Source organism: Notechis scutatus, chromosome 1, assembly GCF_049901735.1.
Source record: "Notechis scutatus isolate UNSWTSFEM ecotype Mainland chromosome 1, rNotScu1.2, whole genome shotgun sequence".
NCBI classification, from domain to species: domain Eukaryota; kingdom Metazoa; phylum Chordata; class Lepidosauria; order Squamata; family Elapidae; genus Notechis; species Notechis scutatus.
Window position 1 is genome coordinate 225187322 of NC_142009.1, and position 22013 is coordinate 225209334.

The window sequence follows — 22013 nt, forward strand, 5'->3', positions numbered from 1 at the left end:
TGAGAACAATATAGGAACCCACCCAGTCTAAACTATAGTTTATAGACTAAGGTATAAACCTAGCCAATGGTGGATTATAAACCCATGGATTAGTGTGATAAGAACCAAGTACATTTGTATCACATCCAATAAATTTTGTAACTATTGGCCCCTGAATAACATTAGGGCCCATCTGGGCATTTGTACTAATGCCACAGATGTGCTTGCAAAGAAAACCTGGTTGCTTGAGGAGATCCTGAATCTTAACACAGTAGATATACAAGCTACTGTTGCCTAAATATATAATCCCTAAGCATAAATATATCAAGTAATGCTCACTATGATGTATAAAAAAGAACAGCCTCTTACGCAACAAAGGCTTCAGTACTTTCGGGATCTCTGTGTACAATAAACAGAAAGATAAACAAGCATTTGTGATGAGAATTAGAGAGCAACTACTGGAGGCAAACAGGAAGTGTATTTCTCAAGATCCCCCAGAGAGTCTCTGGCAAACCAGAGAACCAAACCCAGATCTCCCACCAACATTACCCACAGGTTTTCCTTCTCCCCCCCCCACTTTGAAACGGAGAAATGACAAATAAATTCAAAAAGCATCTGTGATTCGCTTAGAACTGGGTGGAACACAACATCTCTGTGATATTTGTAGATGGCAAAGGCATTAAGGTCAGAAAGGATTATTATAACTGCATACTCAAAGAGCATCCCCACGGTAGAGAATTTTGTCTCCAGGGCTTGGAGTAAAGAGTTTCCTGGACATCATGAATGTGCTTGACTCATCTCTGCCTTCGTAACTGAGTAATTAATCACACCAACAGTTCTACTGATAAAACCTCAATCCCACGGTGGAATATCCACAACTGTTGAACGCCTCATACATACAATAAAGATGGTCCAAGCTGGGCTCAGAGCTTTCTGAAGGAGTTTTGATCCCTTTGGTGCCCTTCTCAAGATTCTCAGATGCCCCTTGACCCATGTGAAGAGATTTACTGCATCTCTGACACGAAGCAATCAAAACTAGTTCTCCCTTTGATGTCTGAGAAATAATGTATTTTTGCATGGCAAAATGTCAGATGGCAAGTACCATTATGCTTTGTTTAACCTGGGATTTTGAATCTGAAGATGCAAAAATCTAGGTGACCACTAGATTATAGTGTAGGTTCTCTGCTGCTATCCAGTGGTCACCCAGATTTTTGTAATCCTGATAGGGTAGACCTAACTTCTTCAAACTGAAGAATTTTAGGAGTTGGAGTCCACATATTTCAAAGTTGCCAAGTTTGGGAAACACTGGATTAGATTGACTTTGGGCACCAGAATGATTGTGGTTGGTCACACTGTCAGTCAGCTATTTAGACTGGATTTGGCATTTTTAGCTACCTATCAAATTCTTCCCAAGCCCTTGGGATAAGCAGATGTTGTTTAATGGTGTTAAGATATTGTTGCAGGATGTAAGGTGTTCTAAGTAAAGCTGCCTTTTGCAATTGACTGATTGTGAATTTGTCAATGACAAAGCCACAACAACATCAATAAAGGAGAATGTTTGTAGCTCAGGATTGAAATGAGGGATCCTTGGTGCTCTCTACACTTGATTGTATTCTTGCAGATGTTTCATTATCCAAACTAGGTTACACCATCAGTGCTAGTTGACTGGTAACGTTACTTAGTTTGGATAATGAAACGTCTGCAAGAAAACAACCAAGCTCAGAGAGCCCCAAAGAACCAACAAAGTTGTAACAATGATGCATTGGAATATTTGCAAGGAATACTATCTGTCTGCAAGCAAGAACTTGGTGAAATCACAAAAAAGACAAAGGAATAGAAAAATGAAGACACCAAAGTGTTCTGGGACTTTAGAATTGAAGCAACATGTGCTGCACAACACCCCAGACTTAACAATTGTTAACAAAAAGTAACAAAAAGATCTGGCTAGTGGATGTTGCAGTACCTGCAGACAACAGAATAAAAAACAACTAGAGAAAACCACAAAATACAAAGAGCTGCAAACAAAAGTACAACAACTGTGGCAAAAGAAAGCAAAGATAGTATCATTAGTAGTAGATGTTATCCCAAAGTACCCGGAGCACCATTGGCATTAATAAAACCAAAACCGGCCTATTGCAAAAGGCAGCCAAGCTAAGCTTACATCCCCTTAACACCAACAAGCAACATTTGTCTGTCTTGGGTCCTTGGGAGGGACTTGATAGGTGGATAAAAAATGCCAGATCCAGTCTAAACATCTGAGCAACTGCGTGAATCAACTGTAATAAAACGAAAACAAGTAAAATAAAGCAAGACGGGATGAGGATGAATCAAATGGTCTTGATTGTCCCTCACCAAAGTCCTGGGCAAAGAGCCAGGTCTTCAAGGCTCTTCTAAACAATAGCAGAGGGAGGCATCCAGGGTGAACTTCATCCCAGAGAGCAATCACAACTATAGGGAAGTGCTTCCAAGGTCCCAATATTTAATCAAAGGGACTAGAGTGTGCCAATCTTACAGAATATTATTGGCTAGTGTCCACGGCAATTCATTTTCTGAGCCTATCGGGTCTCATAGGGTGGGATCAGAACATTGCTTACAATCTTTCTGACAACTTACCTACGAAGGCCACATAGTTGTATTTCACTGCTTTGGATGTTTGTTGCTCAGCACCAGGGTGATCAAATTCTGCTTTCAGACAGCAGTCCTCGACTTACAACGTATCTATACTTACAACATGTTCATTTAGTGACCATTCAAAAGTTACAATGCCACTGGAAAAAAGTGGCTTATCACCGTCTTTCACACTTACGACTGCTACAGCATCCACATGATCAAAATTCAGACGCTTGTCAACTGGCATGTTGCAGTGTCTGGGATCATGTGAAAGCTTTTTTGATGGTGGTGGGATTAAATTTTTTTTGACTACCGGTTCTGTGGGCGTGGCTTGGTGGGAATGGCAGGGGAAGGATACTGTAAAATCTCCAGTCAGAGGTGGGATTTGCCGGTTCCCTGAACTACTCAAAATTTCCGCCACCGGTTCTCCAGAACTGGTCAGAACCTGCTGAATGCCACCTCTGGTTTTGTGACCTCCTGACAAGCAAAGTCAATGGAGAAGCCAGATTCATTTAACAACCTTGTTACTAACTGAACAACTGCAATGATTCACGAAACAACTGTGGCAAGAAAGATCATAAAATGGGGGCAAAACTCACTTAACAAATATCTCACTTAGCAGTATAAAGTTTGAACTCAATTGTGGTCCTAAGGCGAAGACTACCTACTTTCTGGATGCTGATTTGAAGGCCAGAAGCTCTCATTCTCATTATTTCTCTTTCCCCACCCCCAAACAGAGAAAGTTAGAGCACTGACCTCTTCCTGGTACTCAGGCCCTATAATTAACACCACAACACTCTTAGTAATAAGATCCTCACAATTATGGAGCCTATATTGAGAAGTACCACATCTCTGAGATTCAACATGAAAGTCTAGCTTCAGAAGCTGTTGCTATCTCATACTAGGTTTTAATAGTTTTCTTGGCTTCATGTGGAAACCGTGGGCAAAAATGTTTCCCAGTCCTTGATTAAAATCTGCTACAGCTGCCAGGAACCAGCTAATTTGCTTCTTGAGTTGCTTCTTAAGTTGCTCATGAATCAGCAATTGGCCAGCTAAACCAAAAGGCTCAGTGCATTTAAATTATAAATGGCCAAAAGCAGAAACAAGAAGAGATGCATTGATTAAACCAACACAACCCAATTCAAACCAATATCAAGGTTTATTGGCAGCGGCGGGGGGGTTGATTCAAAACTGGAGGATCTACAGGGTCCACTAGAAAAGAGAAAAGAAAAGGAGGTTTGGGGCTGATACACATGACCATTTGTCCCAATGCAAGTCTAGGCATCTGACCATTTCTCACAGGCAAGAATAGACAGTATTATCTTCTACCTAACCCCAGCCCACCAGGAATGCAGCCTCTACCCGTCTTTTCTATACATCAAAAGTCTCCTCTGGCCTGTTCGGGCTCAAGTTCACCTGTTGCTTCCTTTCACTGTAGGCAAACACTTCCATTCCAACTGCTTCCTGTATGGTGTGGCTAGAACGTTCTCTTCCCAAGTTCTGCCCCCTTTTCCCCCCTTTACAAATTCACTGATGGCACAATGAAATGGTGGGATTTTTCTTTCTTTCTGGAAGTATGTGGAAGAAACCATGAAAAAATGGTCCTTCCACCCTTCCTTCCTTCCTTTCCTTCCTTCCTTCCTTCCTTCCTTCCTTCCTTCCTTCCTTCCTTCCTTCCTTCCTTCCTTCCTTCCTTCCTTCCTTCCTTCCTTCCTTCCTTCCCTTCCTTCCTTCCCTTACTTCCTTCCTTCCTTCCTTCCTTCCCTTCCTTCCTTCCTTCCTTCCTTCCTTCCCTTCCTTCCTTCCTTCCTTCCTTCCTTCCTTCCTTCCTTCCCTTCCCTTCCTTCCATTCCTTCCTTCCTTTTCCTTCCTTCCTTCCTTCCTTCCTTCCTTCCTTCCTTCCTTCCTTCCTTCCTTCCTTCCTTCCCTTCCTTCCTTCCTTCCTTCCTTCCTTCCCTTCCTTCCTTCCTTCCTTCCTTCCTTCCTTCCTTCCCTTCCTTCCCTTCCTTCCTTCCTTCCTTCCTTCCTTCCTTCCTTCCTTCCTTCCTTCCTTCCTTCCTTCCTTCCTTCCTTCCTTCCTTTCCTTCCCTTCCCTTCCCTTCCCTTCCTTCCCTTCCTTCCTTCCTTCCTTCAACAGTAAAATAATTGAGCCTATTGATTTTTGTTTATTTTTATCTAGGTGAATTTAACAATGCTACTTTCCTGTTCCTGTCCAAGTGACAAAAATTATACAATAGAAGAGTTTCTCTCTCTCTCTCTCTCTCTCTCTCTCTCTCTCTCTCTCTCTCTCTCCCTCCCTCCCTCCCTCCCTCCCTCCCTCCCTCCCTCTCCCTCTCTTTCTCGTTAACATCTCTGGGAGATGTAAGGAACTACAAGATACACCAACCAGAGGTTGTAGTAAATGTGGTCTGGATAGAACATCAGGACATTGCCACTAACAAAACAAAGCAAAACAAAGCAAAGCAAAGCAAAGCAAAGCAAAGCAAAGCAAAGCAGAGCAGAGCAGAGCAGAGCAGAGCAGAGCAGAGCAGAGCAAAGCAAAGCAAAGCAAAGCAAAGCAAAGCAAAGCAAAGCAAAGCAAAGCAAAGACATTGAAAAAAGGTTTTCTTAAGCTTGTTTCATTTCCAGCCAGTTTGCAGGTGGGTGTCCAGCAGCTTAAGGCAGCGATATGGACAACCCTTGGGCCTAGAATAGTTTTCACCAACCTAATGTCTGCCCCATCTCTCATTAGTCACATAATCCCCAGCCATTATGGCTGTAATAATCCATATATTGAAAGTAAGTGGTTTAGGACAGTAAACAATGCTCTGGAGTAAGAAGCTTTAAGGTTTTTTAATATTTGTATGATTTAATTAGACCAGTGTTTCTCCACCTTGGCAATTTGAAGATGTGTGGACTTCAACACATAAAAATCTCCAGTCTACACACCTTCAAGTTGCTAAGGTGGAGAAAACACTGAATTACACAGTTTGTGTGATACAGCGGTAAGCAATATACACTCACAAAGTTGCTGGTCTGAATTTTGTCTGAGCTAGGAATTCATCTGTGGGTCTTGGTGAAGCCGCATTATCTCAGCGTCAGCCTAGTCATTTCAAATAGGGGTGTGAGGGATAATAATACAGATTTAATTCATCAGGGTTTTAGAATGACAGCCAAGCCATTATGTAAAGCACTGTGGCTATCCTGAAAGATTACATAGATATGGTTATTGTTACTGCTCAGACCAGTTCCAACCGTTTGGTAGGTTTGAGTGTCATGAAATTGTAGTAACTGTGTTTTCTAATTTAGAGACTCACACTCTGGCTTTTGGCTGCTTTTTTTTAATGCTAGGTTGGCCTTTAATAAGGCCTCCCTCATCTGTGATTTGATCCTGGATGAAAGGTCTGTCCCAGCATATATTATTGAGGGTTAGCTGGGCCCAGAAGGGGGTGTGCATGACTCTTTCTATGCCCAACTGGCCTTCAAGTGTAGCGTCGGACAAGAAGCGAGAGCAGGAGTGGGGATGTGGCGATAGTTACCCAATAATTCCCTACAGTTTTCAGAGCCATTGCCCTCAGATCACCAGATGTGAGATCTTGTTCATTAAGCTGGACATTAGACACCTGATCTAAACAAATGGGCAAGTTATAGGTTCCATCATCTAGAGATCTACATTTGGTGGGCCTTAGAGGGGTGGGCCTTTTCTGCTGTGACCACCACATTGTGGACTGTTCTCCCCCACCCGACGAGGATGGTCTCATTGCTTCTAAACTTCCAAAGGTCCTTCAAGGCCTGGTTATGCCAATAGGCCTGGAGATCTCAGGGGACGGGTGAACAAATGAGATGCCACCATTACTATCAACCTCCATCTATTATTCTTGTTTCAGTTGTTTTTATAGTTGTTTTTAATCCTTTTAATACTTGCTAATGAGCAAAAAATTGTGTGAAAACCGGAATTATTCTTATTTGGTATAATAAAGGACAATCTAAGTAAAAAAAATCAATATATCATACTCCATATATTTACAGCGGCTAGAATTGTTTTCGCACAACAGTGGAAACAAACAAACATCCCTACAGAAGATATGCTGAATGCCCCCCCCCCCCCCCCCCCCCCCCCAATTCCCCCCCCCCCCCCCAGGCCCCCACCCCCCCCCCCCCCCCCCCCCCCCCCCCCCCCCCAGGTTTTGAAGAGTGCACCCTTCACGACGTTGGACCCCCCTTGTGTGTCCCAGCCCCAAGCCGGGTGTGACCCCCAAAAAAAGTGCTTGAATGTGCAAAGATGGACAGATTAACAATATAGTTAAAAGACAAGGAGGAAACAGAATATTATAAGATTTGGGACATATGGTATGAGTGGTTAGAGGACAAAACTAAAGAATATGTATAAAATTATTTAAGAGTTGCAGGAAATGTTTATATAAGGAATTATAAAAAGGTAAATATAAATGTACAAATATTAGAGAAATATACCAGGAATTGAAAATGAAAATGAAAGTATTACTATGTAAATAGGAAAGAAGCTGACTCTGATGCACTGTCAAAAATGGAAATGTGGTGTAAAAGTTTGAAAAATGCGTAATAAAGATTAAATTTAAAAAAAATACTTGTTAACGACAATAGTTTTAGATATTTGTTTTAGTTTTGTTGTACACCACACAGAGCCACTTGTTTATGAGATGGATGGCTACTTAAATTAGATAAATACATAGTATACATAGACATTTACATGCAAGCATACATGCGTAAAAATTCCAACTGAATTTTTACTAGCAGGAATAGAAAGTCACTTGTAACATTATTTGTCACCGGTGCCAGGATTACCTAGTTGCCCTGGGATACAGGTAGTCCTCGACTTATGTCCAGTCATTTAGTAACCATTCAAAGTTATGACTGACCGCCAAAAGGTTACTTACAACCCGATTTTGAAGTTCCAATCTCCACCCTCACCCTCCCATCCCCACAGTCACGTGACCACATTTCGGTCACTCAACAACCAGCCTGCGCTTACAGTATGGCTTTTTTGGCATCCTACAATTACATAACCACAAATTATGCAATTCTTGCCCGAAAATGGCATTTATTTCTGGTTCCCAACAAAAACCAGTTCATAGTAAACAGTGTATCTACCCTTAACAACAGTAGTGTTCACTTAACAACCGCTGGAAAGAAAAAGTAATAAAATTGGGTCTGGTCAGTGATGACATGCTTTATGACCTTCACAACTTAAGACCATAATTGCAGGCTCAATTACAATTGTAATTCAAGGACTACTTGTAGTATTTAAGATAAAATCCCTTTCAAGTCGGATTCATTTCCTGGTGATCACATACAGTAGATACATCTATATGATTTTCTTAGGAACAGTAAAGAGGTGATTTTCCATTGATCTTCTTCCGGGATGTATTTTTTTCAGCTTGCCTACAGTCCTAGTAGTCCCTAGCAGTCTCCCTCCCAAAAAGTAGGGAGACCCAACCCTGCTTAGTTTCTAAGTCCAAACAGGGTCCACCAAGTGTTGGGAATCTTGGAACCTGCTGAAGTTTTTAAAACTACATGTTATCATCCAAAATGGTAGGTTTGCCAACCTAAATGCTGGTTTTGGATTCCAATCTTCTTTCATGACAAAACGGTGAAATTGCTTATAGGAGAAGTGCATAATATAATATTTCATAGTGGTATGTTTATGAAACCAGCCATTATAGATTGCAAGGAATAGTCTATGGATCAGTGCTAAATGTGAACTCTCTTTTAGGGTTGATTCAGGGGAATTGTACGATGTACAATTTCAGTCACACTCGCAACTTCCTTGCAGTCAAAAGTCTGGCTGTGATTTGTTTTTCATGCTTTCTTGAAAACACTCACTTTCCTTCTCTGAGTCTGGTGAAACATCCCTCCGCTCATTCTACTCACTCTCTCCAACTTTCCTTTCAACATTCCCTTCTGACTCGCCATTCAAGTCTATGTTTCCAATTCTTCAGCCCTATTCGAGGTGCCCAGCCTTGTTTTTATTATTATTATTAGACAGCTACTCTCTTGCTGACTCTCGTTACCTGCACTTGTTTTGCTCAAGTAACTTTTACACAAGTGTCTCAAGAGTTACCAGCGATAGGCAAGAGTTATTCAGATGAAAACAACTCTGCCAACTGAATCAGAAGTCCTTCTAAAGACTGGGCCGTTGTGTAGGATGGTTGTTAGGGATATACACCCTAGCAGAACCTGCACGGCAGTCAGGCAGGCAGGCAAATATGTGAGATAAACGTTATTGTAGCTTACACTCAGTAAAACAGATACAATGTGCTAGTTAAATAGTTTATTCCAGTAAGATTTATAGCATAGTCAAACAGTCCATATATCATTCACTATTTCAGTCCGTCCGGGGATTATTCAGTTGCAAAGTCCAGTGTCGAAAAAGAGGTCAGTAAACTTACAAATATCAGTCCAGTAATATATCTCCTTGCAGTAGAGATATCAAGAAGTCAAACCTCCTTTCTTACTTCAGCAACAGCAAAGAACACGCAGTTATCACACCATCAATCCATCATCGTCAGCAAGCAATTCAGTAAGCCAGCAATCAATCAAGTTCTCTTGCTCCCTCTTATGGCGATTTACAGCCGCACCCAAAATTACATGCTTTGCAGTTAAAGTGACACACACATAAACTCACTATCATAGTTTATATATATTATTTTACCCAAACTACGTTAGGTAACCTATGTTATTCCTAACAATGATGATATGGTCAAAGTAAAAGGGTGTGTACCTGAGTCAGTGATGGTGGAACTTTAAAAACCTTTAGGAGCAGAGGTGGTATTCAGCAGATTCTGGCCAGTTCTGGAGAACTGATAGCGGAAATTTTGAGTAGTTTGGAGAACTGGCAAATACCACCTTTGACTGAAGATTGTACAGTATCCTTCCCCCGCCCACCAAGCCACACCCACCAAGCCATGCCACACCCACCAAGCCACAGAACCAGTAGTAAAAAAAATTTGAATCCCACCACTACTTCAGGACCACAGCAGTAACAGGTTCTCTAAGGCAGCCTTTTCAAACACTCTGCGAGAGCTTCACATGGACCACAATCAAGGCAGAAGCAGCCAAGATGGTGGTTATCAAAACCACAAGCCTTTTACTGTAATCAAAGTAGAAGCATTAGAAGTTCATTTACAGAAATGGCAAGGGAGACAATAGTGAGCTTACACATCGTGCAAAGCCAGACCCAAATCCCGTGGTGGTTCATCAGAATGTATGATTCCTGCCTACATATGTAAATGCTGCCTTTTCTGTTTCAAAGAATGGTTTTAGTGCTGTAAGGGAGGCGGGAGGGGAAGTTTGTCAGATCCCAAAGAACAGCCTCCCAGGAACATGCAACCATTGTATCTCAAAATACATTTCCCACAGGTCCCCATGCTGAGTGTTTAAGACATTAATCTGTGTTGATATAAATCTGCTATTACTCATATTAAGAGGCTGGTCTCATTTGCCAACGTGTTTGTGGTGGGAAGAAGTACATTTGAGATGACGCAATTAAGGCTTTCTTGTCCCCTAAGGAACAAGATGGCGATAATGTCAAAACCGCTGGATGAGATCAATCATATCCTATGCCCAGAGTGCTGGGTAACTGCTGCTAAGCCTTACAATTTTGTGTTTGTGTCTGCATGTCTCTCTCTCTTTCTCTGTGTATCTATACTGTGGAGAGACTGGGCAACAGCATGAAAGCTCACACTTTTTCCCCATAAGACCTGGTTGAATTAAACATATTCCATGACACTTTGTCATGCTCAATGGGGGTTTGTGGTGACTATGAGCCAACGTATCTGGAAAGTATTGTTTGGCCTATCTCTGGCTCCTTTGCATTGTCATTTCCTGGAACGCAAAAGACAATAACTTATAGAGAATCAGCTTTGGGACCCATGCTCCTTTTCAAAGTCAGACTGATACAGTACAGCTTAATTAATTGTTGCCATTCCTCAAATTCTTCTTCATGGCTGCTGTCAAGTAGGTTACAGGTAACATGGCTCCCAGGGCTCCATGCTTCAGTGAAAGATGAATTCTACATTTATTATTGGATAGAAAGACAGAGTCAGGAAAATTAATCAGGGCAGACCCAAAGGTGCTTTTTCAAAAGGCAAGTGGGCTTTCTTTGTTTTTGCTTGAGGACATTTTGCTTTTCATCCAAGAAGCTTCTGAAGCAAACACAAAGCAAAAACAAAGTCCAGTTGCCCTTGAAAAAGCACCTTTGGGACAGTTATGACTTGGATGACTGAGAATCTCCGTAGATTATCAGAGCAGAATTAACATGCGCTGTTTAGAATATGAGGTATGGGTTCTTGACCCTATTAAAGTAAAAAAAAAAAAAAAAAAGTAGGCAGAAGTGTCCAAATCAGATGCTATACTATGTGCTGCCTACCTCTCTATAGTTTTCCTCCTAGTTACATGCAATATTCATTTCCCTGTCAGGTGGAACATCATTGGACTGCCCATGTTACACACATGACTGTCCCACAAACAATGGCAAATTCCACCTTTTTCTATCTAGGTTCAGGCAATATGGCACCCCAAGACCCATTTTGCATTTCCCAAAATCCTGACAAATGGAACTGTCAAAATTTAGCATCAAATACACCATTGTAAATATGATTCTTTGCCCTCTTTTTGGCCCAATTTTGCATTTACATTCCACTGCAGCCCTAGACTCCACAAAAAGCAAGTCAAGATTTTCTGCCTCTCCAGAAATGGCATCATACAGGCCCTCTGTCATTTTTTGATTCCTCAATCATCAATCAATCGATATTCCTCCCCAGCCGCACAAGTTGTCTATTCTTGTGCCGAGTGAGAGTTTGCTTTAATTGTGACTTGCTGAATAGACCACAGAATCCTGATTCATAGCTAGCCGTAAAATAAAATGGCTGAAGTTCACGCTTTGCACTAAATCAAAATTAAACAAACGATATCGTGGCTTGGCATGTAAGCATGTTATAGTTCAACTAATAGAGACAATCTTAAACTAGACAATGGACTAACAGCTTGATTCTCTATAAGGCACAGGCATTTGGCGCAAGGCACAATGATGTCATGCGCTTTAAGAAGTCATTGCACAAACAATGCATTACACAATTAACATCCTTTGTGCAATGATGTCATGACATGTGCAACAAGTCTTGTTCTCTTGCCCTCTCTACAGATGCTCTTGATAAAAGCTAGCTGCCTATGTTGAGCTCCCCACATTAAAACTGTCAAGGAAAAGTATGGGGTAAATGCCACCCCTCCCTGAAATGAGGCTGGCTGAACTAAGAGTCAAGAGGAAAGTTTTCTGGTATAGAACACTTTTCTTCTGCAATCTGGCACAGCCTTGCACTAAAGGTCAGTAATCCAGCGTGGGCCATTTTGTTTCAGTCAGTACATAATGTGTGAAAGAAGATATCCAGATCTCATTGCATTTTTCCTGAGGAGCTCCATAGCCAGTTCGTCTAAGGAAAAATGCTATCGACTTCTTGTTGTAAACAACTGATACCTTTTTGAGGATTCTTTTAAGAACCAGAAACTGGGTATTAGCTCCAGGAACAGTCCATGAGTATGTCAGGGTACTGGTTTCCCCAGCAGTGTTGTTTTACCCACTCTTTATTCCCACCTAGTATCAATGCAGTCAGTTGTGCAGAGGTCCAATTGCAGGGCAAAGTAAGGCTGAGTTGTAAAACACCAAAGTGCCAAGATGTAAATAAGGAGAGAGTGTGAGAGAAAAAATCATCTCTATCCATCTGGTGTTCCTATCCTACAAAGGAGCTTGAGAGAAAGAGTTGAGTTGAGCGAGAGTTCTTTCGTGCGAAGTTTTTTGTTTTTTTCTTGCATGATTTTGCAGCTGGGTTATTCCTTTTTTATTAATTTTTAAATGAAAATCAAAGGGCAGCCAATGCACACTGAACATCTGCCCTCTTCTGCATTACTCACTTAAGCATCAAAGTCCCAAGGCTGCCAATGCACACAGGATGATCCCAGTCTTGCTATGAGATGAACTAAGGGAGTCCCCTTAGGTGCCACTAAGTGGGGTGGGGTGGGGTGGAATCCAATGAGGGCCTAGGGACTCAGTAGATCCCAGGGTCTACCAAATTATTTCACTGAAGCATATGGATTTTCTCCCCTCTCAATACACAAAACTGAAGGGGTGGTATGCTAGAGGAATGGAGGCATAAGAGACTCAGTAAGGAAGCAAAAGGGGATGGACATAAAGAATGGCATACGTGGAGAAAGGGGGAAAGGGTGAGGCTCTTCTGTATCTCTCTCTAGCACCCATAGGAGCCCGGACTAATTAACAGCAGTTTCACAGGAAGCGTCCTACCACTTTCCTAAATCCATTTGAGAAGAAAATTCAACTTCTTGGAGGCAGAAGAGGAGGAAACATTAGAAGGACCCCAGTTGACCCTTACATGCTAATATCTTCTCTTCACTCCAGTCTTGTTACAGGTAGTCCTCGATTGATGACCACAACTGAGTCCAAACTTTGTGTTGCTAAGCGAAACGTTTGAGTTGTGCCCCATTGTACAACTTTTCTTGCCACTGATGTTGAGTGAATTACTGCAGTTGTTATGTTAGTGGCCCAACTGTTTTAGTGAATACGGCTTCCCCAGGGACTTTGCTTGTCAAGGTCACCAGTGGTGATCACATGACCCCAGGACATGGCAACTGTCATAAATATGAGTCGGTTTCCAAGTATCTGAATTGTGACCATGGGGATGCTGCAACGGTTGTGTGAAACACAGTCATGTGTCATTTTTTTCAGGGCCATTGTAATTTTGAATGGTCATTAGCAATAGCACTTAGACTTCTATACTGCTTCATAGTACTTTACAGCCCTCTCTAAGCTGTTTACAGAGTCAGCCTATTGCCCCCAACAATCTGGGTCCTCATTTTACCCACCTCAGAAGGATGGAAGGCTGAGTCAACCTTGAGCCTGGTGGGATTCCAACTGCCAAATTGCAGTAGGAGTAGCTTGCAATACTGCACTCTAACCAATGTGCCACTGAGGCTCCATTAGAATAGAATAGAATAGAATAGAATAGAATAGAATAGAATAGAATAGAATAGAATAGAATAGAATAGAATAGAATAGAATACTTTATTGGCCAAGTGTGATTGGACACACAAGGAATTTGTCTTGGTGTAAATACTCTCAGTATACATAAAGAAAATATACATTCGTTAAGAATCAAGAATCATAATGTCCAACACTTGATGATAGTCACCGGGTACAATCAACAATCAAATCATACTAGGAAACAGTCAATATAAATCATAAGGATACAAGCGACAAAGTTACAGTCCTACAATCACAAGTAAATGAACCGTTGAGGACTACCTGTATTAGCTTACTTATTGGTCCCCTTCAACTGAGTATTGAGATCCACTTAATTAAAGAGTGAAAGAAGACAATATGGAGGAGGAGGAGGAGGAGGAGATCTCCTCTTATGATGCATGAAACACAGATCTTCACAATGAGCTCCTGGCTGTAATGGAGATGTAGGTTGTGACAAGGTGCCTTATCTTCCAGGTAATTTGCATGCAGGCAGTATCCATATTTCCACCTGCAAGGGATCTAGCCATACACATTCCTGAAGAAAAGTCTAAATCAGAGGAGTGTGTGGTTGAGAGGAAAGAAACAACTTCTGTTCAGTTCTGTTCTTAAGTCTACATGATCCAGGACTGTGGACTCACTTCAGCAGCCTGAGGGACTTCCATGTACTTCACAGAAAGGGAAAAAAATATTGTGTTTCCAAAGGTAGTGAAAAGGAACATTTCCATCCAAAACATTTCTGGCATGAAGTCTTACTGGTGACGCAGCAGAGAGGCCATGAGTTGTGTACTCAAAAACCCAGGTTTCTGCAAACTCTTCTTAGACTAATTTTCCAGAGACAGTGGGTCCTACTGGACAGAAGGCTAAAAAGATCTCGCTAGAAATCTGGTAGGCCATGAAGAAGGTAGCAAATCACCAGGAAACAGTCTATATGTGTGAAAGGCCTCAAATGAGACTAAGGATAAAAGCCCTCGGAGATTGACCCAAGTCTTTATTGACAATATGTTCCCCAAAACATATTGTTGGGTAGCAAAGATGTTCAACATGACGTCTATCCCTGTATGGCACTTCCATCCTTCTGTATGTGTTAAACTGTGGAAACTTCTTTAAAAAAACTGTGAAACAGATGGCTGCATTTGATGCTGCACTTAGAAGCATTGAAAACACACCACTAATCTTGGAAAAGCAATTCAAAATGAGATCACAGAGTTACTGGCAAGAAAAGTGAAACAAAATTATGGCAGACCGAAAGTAACCGAGATATTATTCTATTATTCTCTGTTATTCTGGATGACACATCGGACATTAATGGTACAGAACAAATGACTTTTAATGGTATGTTTTGTAACAGAACCTCATGGAAATGTCCCCAAAATAACTATCCAAGAGCATTATCTGGAATCTGTTGAAACTGAGGATTCCACAAGAAGGGTGGGCCAAATGTGCTTCTTTAAAGCTGGAAGACGGGAATTGTGACAGCTGACATGAAAGGTCAGAACTACAATAATAGAAATAAAAGAGGAGTGGAACACACAGATCCAAGAGTCAAACCATCAAGCTTTATTCATCCAATCGGTTCTCATTCACTGAGCATCAGTGATGCTAAATCAGTTTCTGGGGAGGCCACTGGATTTTTAAATATAATTCAAAGCATCTGTCCATTTTTCTCTGCTTTGATTCATCAAAGGAACATTTTAAATACAGCTGGGAAGAGTCATTTTGACCCTGGAACCGCTGAATGTCTTGCGATGGGACAGGCAATTAGGGGCAATAAAATCTAACATTTTCAATACCAAATTGGGGGAAAAAAGAGGATTATATCATAGTTGTCACTTTTGAGGCTACTGCTTTAATTAGGAACTATCTGAGAGAACAGGGACAGAAGGAAATGCAATTGCATTTCTGGGAGGCTGAGTGATGTAGCACAATACCCTGGGTGAAATAAAAGTTTTAAGCGAGAGATGTCAATAATATACTTGTAGAATGGAACAACTGGATAATCAAAAGTCAGACCAACCATCTTACTGATTAGATGAGGGATTTTTTCTAAAGAGTGCTAAAAAGTTGGCATACAAAAGTTCATTTCCTCATTTTTTTTCAAGAATGCAAGAATTGCCATAGAAGAGTTGACTATAAGGCATTGGACAATCCTGTGTAAGGGACACCAAACCACAATTGCAAATTCCAACATCCTACTCTAGAATCACTTTCTTAAGATGCAGGGATCAGAAATATCACCTCTATCCAAGTGATCTCACCGCTGACTGATATAGGACAATATTGGCAATTCTATTTCTTCCTTCCTTCATGATTCCAAGCACAGAATTTGCCTAGATGTGCATTCACTTTCCTGGTGAGCAAATGTCAGGCCAGATCTCAATAAAGTAACATTTGGGTATTCTATGCCAGTGTGCATCATATTATCTGTACTGACTATATTTGCCATTGCCAAATTCTTTCACCCAAGTAGAAAGACATCCCTTTGAAGCATTCACAGTCCTTTCTTGGATATTTCCACCCTCAACAGTTTGACATCAGCAAATACAGCAAATTTACTACCCAGATGTAATTTTTATTCATACATCAGCCACCATTCCTAGCCCTGATCCCTGTGGGATCCCATTGATTAAATTCAGGCGAAAATCACCTATTATTCTTACTCTTTAACCAGTTATCAATCCATGAGAGCTGCTGGCCCTTCAATTCACAGCGAAGTATTTGGAGGAGGAATGGGAAAACAGCATGGATACCAACAATGGGAGCCATGATCCATTGTCACAGAAATACTTTGACACTTGGGGGAATGGTAGTTGGCTTGAGATGCTCTTCAGAGGAGTGAAAGTGGGAGGAAAGCATCTCAGGCAAAAAGCTTTTCAAAGGATGGGAGAGTTGAATAACCTACATGCTTGGCAAATGCCCTTAGTAGAGCTTCCTCCTCCTTCTTTGTCCATTTTTCAATCCTTTTTCCTTAACTCCAACCTGTTCATGTCCCAGAGGGAAGAGGGCTGTGTCCATAGATGCTGCTGAATCCTTCTCCCCCTGCCCACCACCCACCTTGCATGGTTAACACCCTTGGAGAAGGAAAGTAGATAAGCAGGCTGGAGTAGCACAGGGTCACATCACTGCAGAAGTTGTAACTGGCGGATGGCCCCATTACTAGCATGATTAGTTTCATATTGCATGAAAACCAGTTCCTTAGAGATTGATAAGATTACTTGCCCAAGTAAGTTATTGCATGTACCCCAACTCATCGTCTAGAACGGGGGTCCCCAAACTTGGCAACTTTAAGTCTTGTGGACTTCAACTCTCAGAATTCTCCAGCCAGCATTAGCTTCTGGGAGTTGAAGTCCACAAGTCTTAAAGTTGCCAAGTTTGGAGACCTCTGCTCTAGAACAGGGGTGTCAAACTCAATTTCATTGAGAGTAGCATCAGGATTGTGTTTGACCTCGGAGGGCTGGGGGGGGGGGCATGGCCAGAGATGGGCATGGACAGCTCAACATCACTTGTGTTTGGGGGGGCACCTGGGGTGGCCAAACTCTCAGGCAGGACTTCCCTGAGACCCTCCCTCCCTCTCATAATCTATCTTCCTTCCTTCCTTCCTCCCCTCTTCCTTCTCCTTTCTTTTTCCTTCCCCTCTTTCCTTTTTTCCTTCCTTGCTCTCTTCCCATCTTCCCTTCTTTTTCTTTGTTTTTCCCTCTTCCCTTTTCTCCTTTCTTGTCCCTTCTTGCATGCTCAAATGCAAAAGGGGAAACATTTCTCCTTTTGTTTTGCTTTTAGTTTGTTTTGCTAGCCCTCTGCCAGCGAAAATGGAGCCCGTGGGAGCCGCACACAGCTCCCCCAAGCTCCATTTTCACTGGCAGAGGCACTGCGGGCCAGTCCTTTCCTGTTTCCAGGCCAGCCCCGTGGGCCAAATCTAAGCCCCCACAGGCCAGATCCAGCCTGTGGGCCTTGAGTTTGACACCCCTGCTCTAGAAAGTCAGTGGTCCCATCCTCCTTCCCCCATTCAGCTGTCTAAGAAGGTTCTTGGCATACTAAACTCAAAGAAAATCTGTGCCTGAACTGGCAGGACCAGTGCTGAGATTCATCCAGGAAGACCTGGCTCAGATCCTGGGGGTGACAGTGCCCTTGGCATTTCTGTGGTGAATGTCAGTATTTCAAAGTCAAAGATTACACATTGAAACAATTTGGTCATTACACTTCTGGGTTTCCCTGGCAGGGTATTGTTGCACAAAATTCAGATTTTTACATCTATGTACATCAAAGCAAGATTGTTTCTCATTTCTCAAAAAAAAAAGTTTTTGGGTGTTTTTCATTGGATATGGAAGGAGTCGCATATTTTGCTAAGTTATTATCTGGTTCATAATTATGCTCACCAAACATGTTATACTCAAACCATAGTTTATACCCAGTACAGGCTGGGTTTACACCACAAACCAAACCACAGTGTAGAAAAACTGTGACAGCATAAGGTGTGAATCGGGTTGATTTATTGACTTCCATTATGCACAGCAAAGAAAATGCAGTTCTGGCTAGACACCACTCCATGGGAAGTCAGCCCTTGATGTCAAGATCACCCTCAGAGATTAGCCATTAGCAAGCAGAGTTTCACAAAGCTATGGCTTTAGTAAATGGAGTTGGTTCATTCTTCAGCTATCAGTCACTGTACGTGGGTTAATCATGGCCATGCATGTCTGAATCAGCCCTGTCTGGGGCAAAGCAGATGGATAAATCCGTTCAATATCAGCATAGTTATTGATTGATCCATGTGCGCCAAAGTGAATTGGTTGGAGCTGGCAGCATCCACATTGAAATAAATAAAATATATTGACAAATACCAAAATACCACAGGGTTTTTTTTCCCCCTCTTCAGGAAAAATGATCTCTATCCATACAAGCTAGTGTAAACTCTGCCCCGAATTCCAGATCAGCCTGACAGTGATTTTGTATGGGATCATCAGTTGATAAAATTGTATAAGTTCCCTTCCTACTTTGAACTTTTCCAAGGGAGTTAAAGCTCCACTTATCCTTCTGTGAAATCGTAACCTTGTCTTAAGGATATGGGCTTTTTTTCTTTTCTTCCTAAAGCTATCTGGAACAATCAACAGGTGGTTGAGATGACCTTGGTCTGCTAGTCAGGACTAGCAGGGAAGAAGGCCATGAAAGGATTAACCCACACTTGATTCTAGGGGTCGGGCAAGTGTGTGCGACAATGCTGAAACGAATCACCTTAACTAATGAATTACGTTCTAGGTCGCATGGAAGGAAGTTAGGGTGGAAAGCACTTAAAAGGGGAATCATAGTTTATATGATTAGGTGAGGTGAAATTCTTAATAGATTTAAATAAGTCATGTTTCGACAGATATCTAGGCTTCCAAAGGCTGAGTCTCTCAGCTACAGCTCTTTCTTGGCATGAACCCGCACCTCCCCCCCCCGCCCCCCTTTCTCTGCTCTCTTGGATTTGTCATCTCCCCTCAACCCCGAGATTCTTTGATGAAGGCCCCATCACAAATGGGGCACAGACAGGGTGCTAATGGAATCCCCTTGCGTTTTCCTTAGAACCCGGACTTTTTTAAAAAACTAAAAAAGTTAACTTCTTAGCGAAGAGCGCCTGTTTCTCCAGAGCTTTGGAGCTTTTCGACAAGGGTTCGGTCGAGTCCCCCTCCTTCTCTTGCCTTCTGTAGGAATGTAGCCCGGGGACAACTCAAAACGCTCGCCCGGCGTCGGCTCCCATCCGAACAGGAGCGTCTGGCGTTTACCTTAAGATCCTCGAGGGCCTGGGACGGGGCGGGGAGAGGGGAGTCAAGCTGCGGGAGATGGAGGGCTCTGCGTGTGCGTGTGTGTGTGTGTGTGTGTGTTTTAATTTGAACCCGGAGGGCTTTTTCCCGGAAGCTGAGCGACAGAAGGGAGATGCGTCCCGGGGTGATGAAAGAACACCTCGGCGGTCCTTTCAGGAGCCACCCGCGGGGGTTTTAGGGCACGTGTGGGGGGGAGTTTAGCTTGCGACAGGCGCGCATGCACGGGGCACGGGCGCTCTCTTAGTCTTAGAGGGTCTCTCTCCTCCCAACCGCACAGCTGTCCTAACGCTTAGAGAGCCCCAGAGTGCAAGGGAGGCTGACGCTGCAGCATAAGCCCTCCCGAGTGTGCAAGCGTCCCCCTTTGAAGCTGCTCCCCTCGGTTTTTCATTTCAGGCCGGCCAGGCGCGCTTGAGGCTGGCTGGAGAGGAGGTGGGCTAAGTTGGAAACCGCTCCTGGTTCCCCCGAGTTTTCGCAAACCCCCTTCTCGCCTCCAGACCTTCCAGCTCTCTAGGAAGCTCTCCTTGGCCGCCGCACGTGCACACCCTCCCCCGCCTAAGGGATTCCCGGGGGTCTTCCAAACGCCCCTGAGTCCGGGGGTTTCCCCGATCTCCGCGCCTGGAGCTTCCAGAGAGAGATTGGGGACCTCCGTTGAGTCGTTTCCCGGCAACTCTCCTCCGGCTTCCCAAACTACTCACCACCAGAGTCCGATGATGTTGGCTGGGCAGAGCAAGATGAAGAAAAGCCCCAGCTGGGACCACATCCTGGCGGCGAAGAAACAACTCCGAGAAGCGCCCGGATGATCCCGGCCGTTGGGGCCGCCGACCCCTTCTCCAGCGCGGCGCACACGGGGCGCCCCGGAAGGCGCAGAGAGAGAGAGGGAGAGCGCGCACGCAGGGCAAAGCCGGCTTCGCTGGGCTGGACGAGCGGTTGCTCGCAAGCCCCGTCCCAAGCGGAGGAGGAGAAGAGCCAGAAGAGCCAGGGAGGGAGGGAGGGAGGGACGGCCGGCGAGGCTGCTTCCCCTTGACAGGCAAAGCGGAGCGCGGGGAGGGGAGAGCGAAAGGCAGGGAGTGGGAGGGGAGGGGCTGAGCGAGGGCCAAGCGGCGCATTCCGATCCGAGCGCACCGTGATCGCCATCTCCCGCCGGCCCGGGCAAGGAGGACCAGCGCGGATTCTCTCCAAGGAGGGGGCCCGCCTGGGAGAAAAGGCAGAAGTTGAGTTCCCACCCGCCCCGGACCAGATCACCAAAAACCTGACTTCGTCGGCATAAACGACTCGCCTCTACGTCTCCAACCCCCACTTCGATTCCCAACCGGGTTTGTTGGATCCTTCCTGATCGCTGGCGGTTTCCATCAGCGGGGCAGCTTCTGGAGCCGCTTCCTTTCAGCACCGGGGCGTGGGATCATCCTTCGTGCAGAGGCTAGAATTGTTTGCCCCCCCCCTTCCCCTCCCTTCCGTCTTTTAATCGGGTTTCATCTCTGTTCACAAAGGCCTCCAATTTTTCTTTCTTTCTGGAAGCAGGGGCTCCATTTTAAGTCTTCCTTGCCGCACTGCTTATCTTTCACCTCCATTCCCTCCGTCCTATTGAAGCTTTGGGTGCAGGCGCTCTTACATTAGCTATTTGCCTTAAGACTGGCAGATGGGATGCGAAGCCTGCGCGCGCGCGCCCTCCAAAAAATCATCTGGGTAGTAATCCCAAAAAAGTCATAGGCGTTTTCATCAGAGCAAAGGAGAGTTTCCAACGGAAACTCTTTGGGACAATTTCAACATCCTCACCCGGTTCAAACTATTTAAAATGCAGTGATTAATAGCAGATGCAATTTGGTGCCTCCAAAATGTGGCAGAACTACAATTCTCGTGCCTTCGAACTGGCCATTCTGGCTGGGACTGCTAGGAGGCTGAAGTTCAGCATGTTGAATTCTAATATCCCCGATTCTATTCTCTCCCCCCACCCCACCACCACCACCCCTTTACCTAATGCACAGCTAACCTAATGGTCAAGGGAGTGTCAAGACAATACAAGTGCGCCTGTGGAATATTCAGCGTATTTCTGTCTGGGTGCCAAACTGACTTGGAAGACTGGTTCGTGCCAGCAGTGGGTGGGGCCGCATGCACACCCAGAGCCACTCTTATGCACACACTCCATTCAGACACACACAATTTGTCATTTGAGCACACACACCTAAACAGCACACACACATTCCATTCACGAACCCTCCCCCCCCCTCTTCTACATAGACATTAGTCATACATGCTGTACAGGCAGCGTTCACACAACACATTCAGTCAGATCCCTTAAAAGTTTAGTCATTCCATTGGCCTGATAAGTACAGAAAGCCTGGCAAATATCAATACTGTTGTTTTTTTTATTGTTGTTGGAATATTATCCAAATCGAGTCCAGGGCGTTAATATATTGCTCAAGGTATTCTGTGATCCCAGGAAAAATGGGTTAATTCAGTACCGAGGCAGAGTATGCTGTGTGAATCATAGTCCCCATATTTGCAGAACCTCAGGGTGCCTTGCATTATAAAGCAAACCATGAGCCAATAGAGAAAGCTACGAGCCAAGTGGTTGTTCACTTGCAAAC

The 22013-nt window shown here is 43.7% G+C and overlaps 1 protein-coding gene across 2 annotated transcripts in view; it reads right to left on the bottom strand.

The window, feature by feature from the left end:
• The window catches only part of WNT6 (Wnt family member 6), a 55273-nt gene extending 34450 nt beyond the window's left edge, over positions 1 to 20823 (bottom strand). Inside the window, exon 1 of one of the 2 annotated variants that reach the window (XM_087950405.1) lies at positions 20726 to 20823. In XM_087950405.1, coding sequence (XP_087806531.1) covers positions 20726 to 20778 — 53 coding nt within the window. In that variant the 5' untranslated portion in view covers positions 20779 to 20823. Of the gene's footprint in view, positions 1 to 20123; positions 20414 to 20725 lie in introns of those variants that run through there. The other variant, XM_087950406.1, reaches the window with a different exon arrangement.
• Positions 20824 to 22013: the final 1190 nt, after the last annotated feature.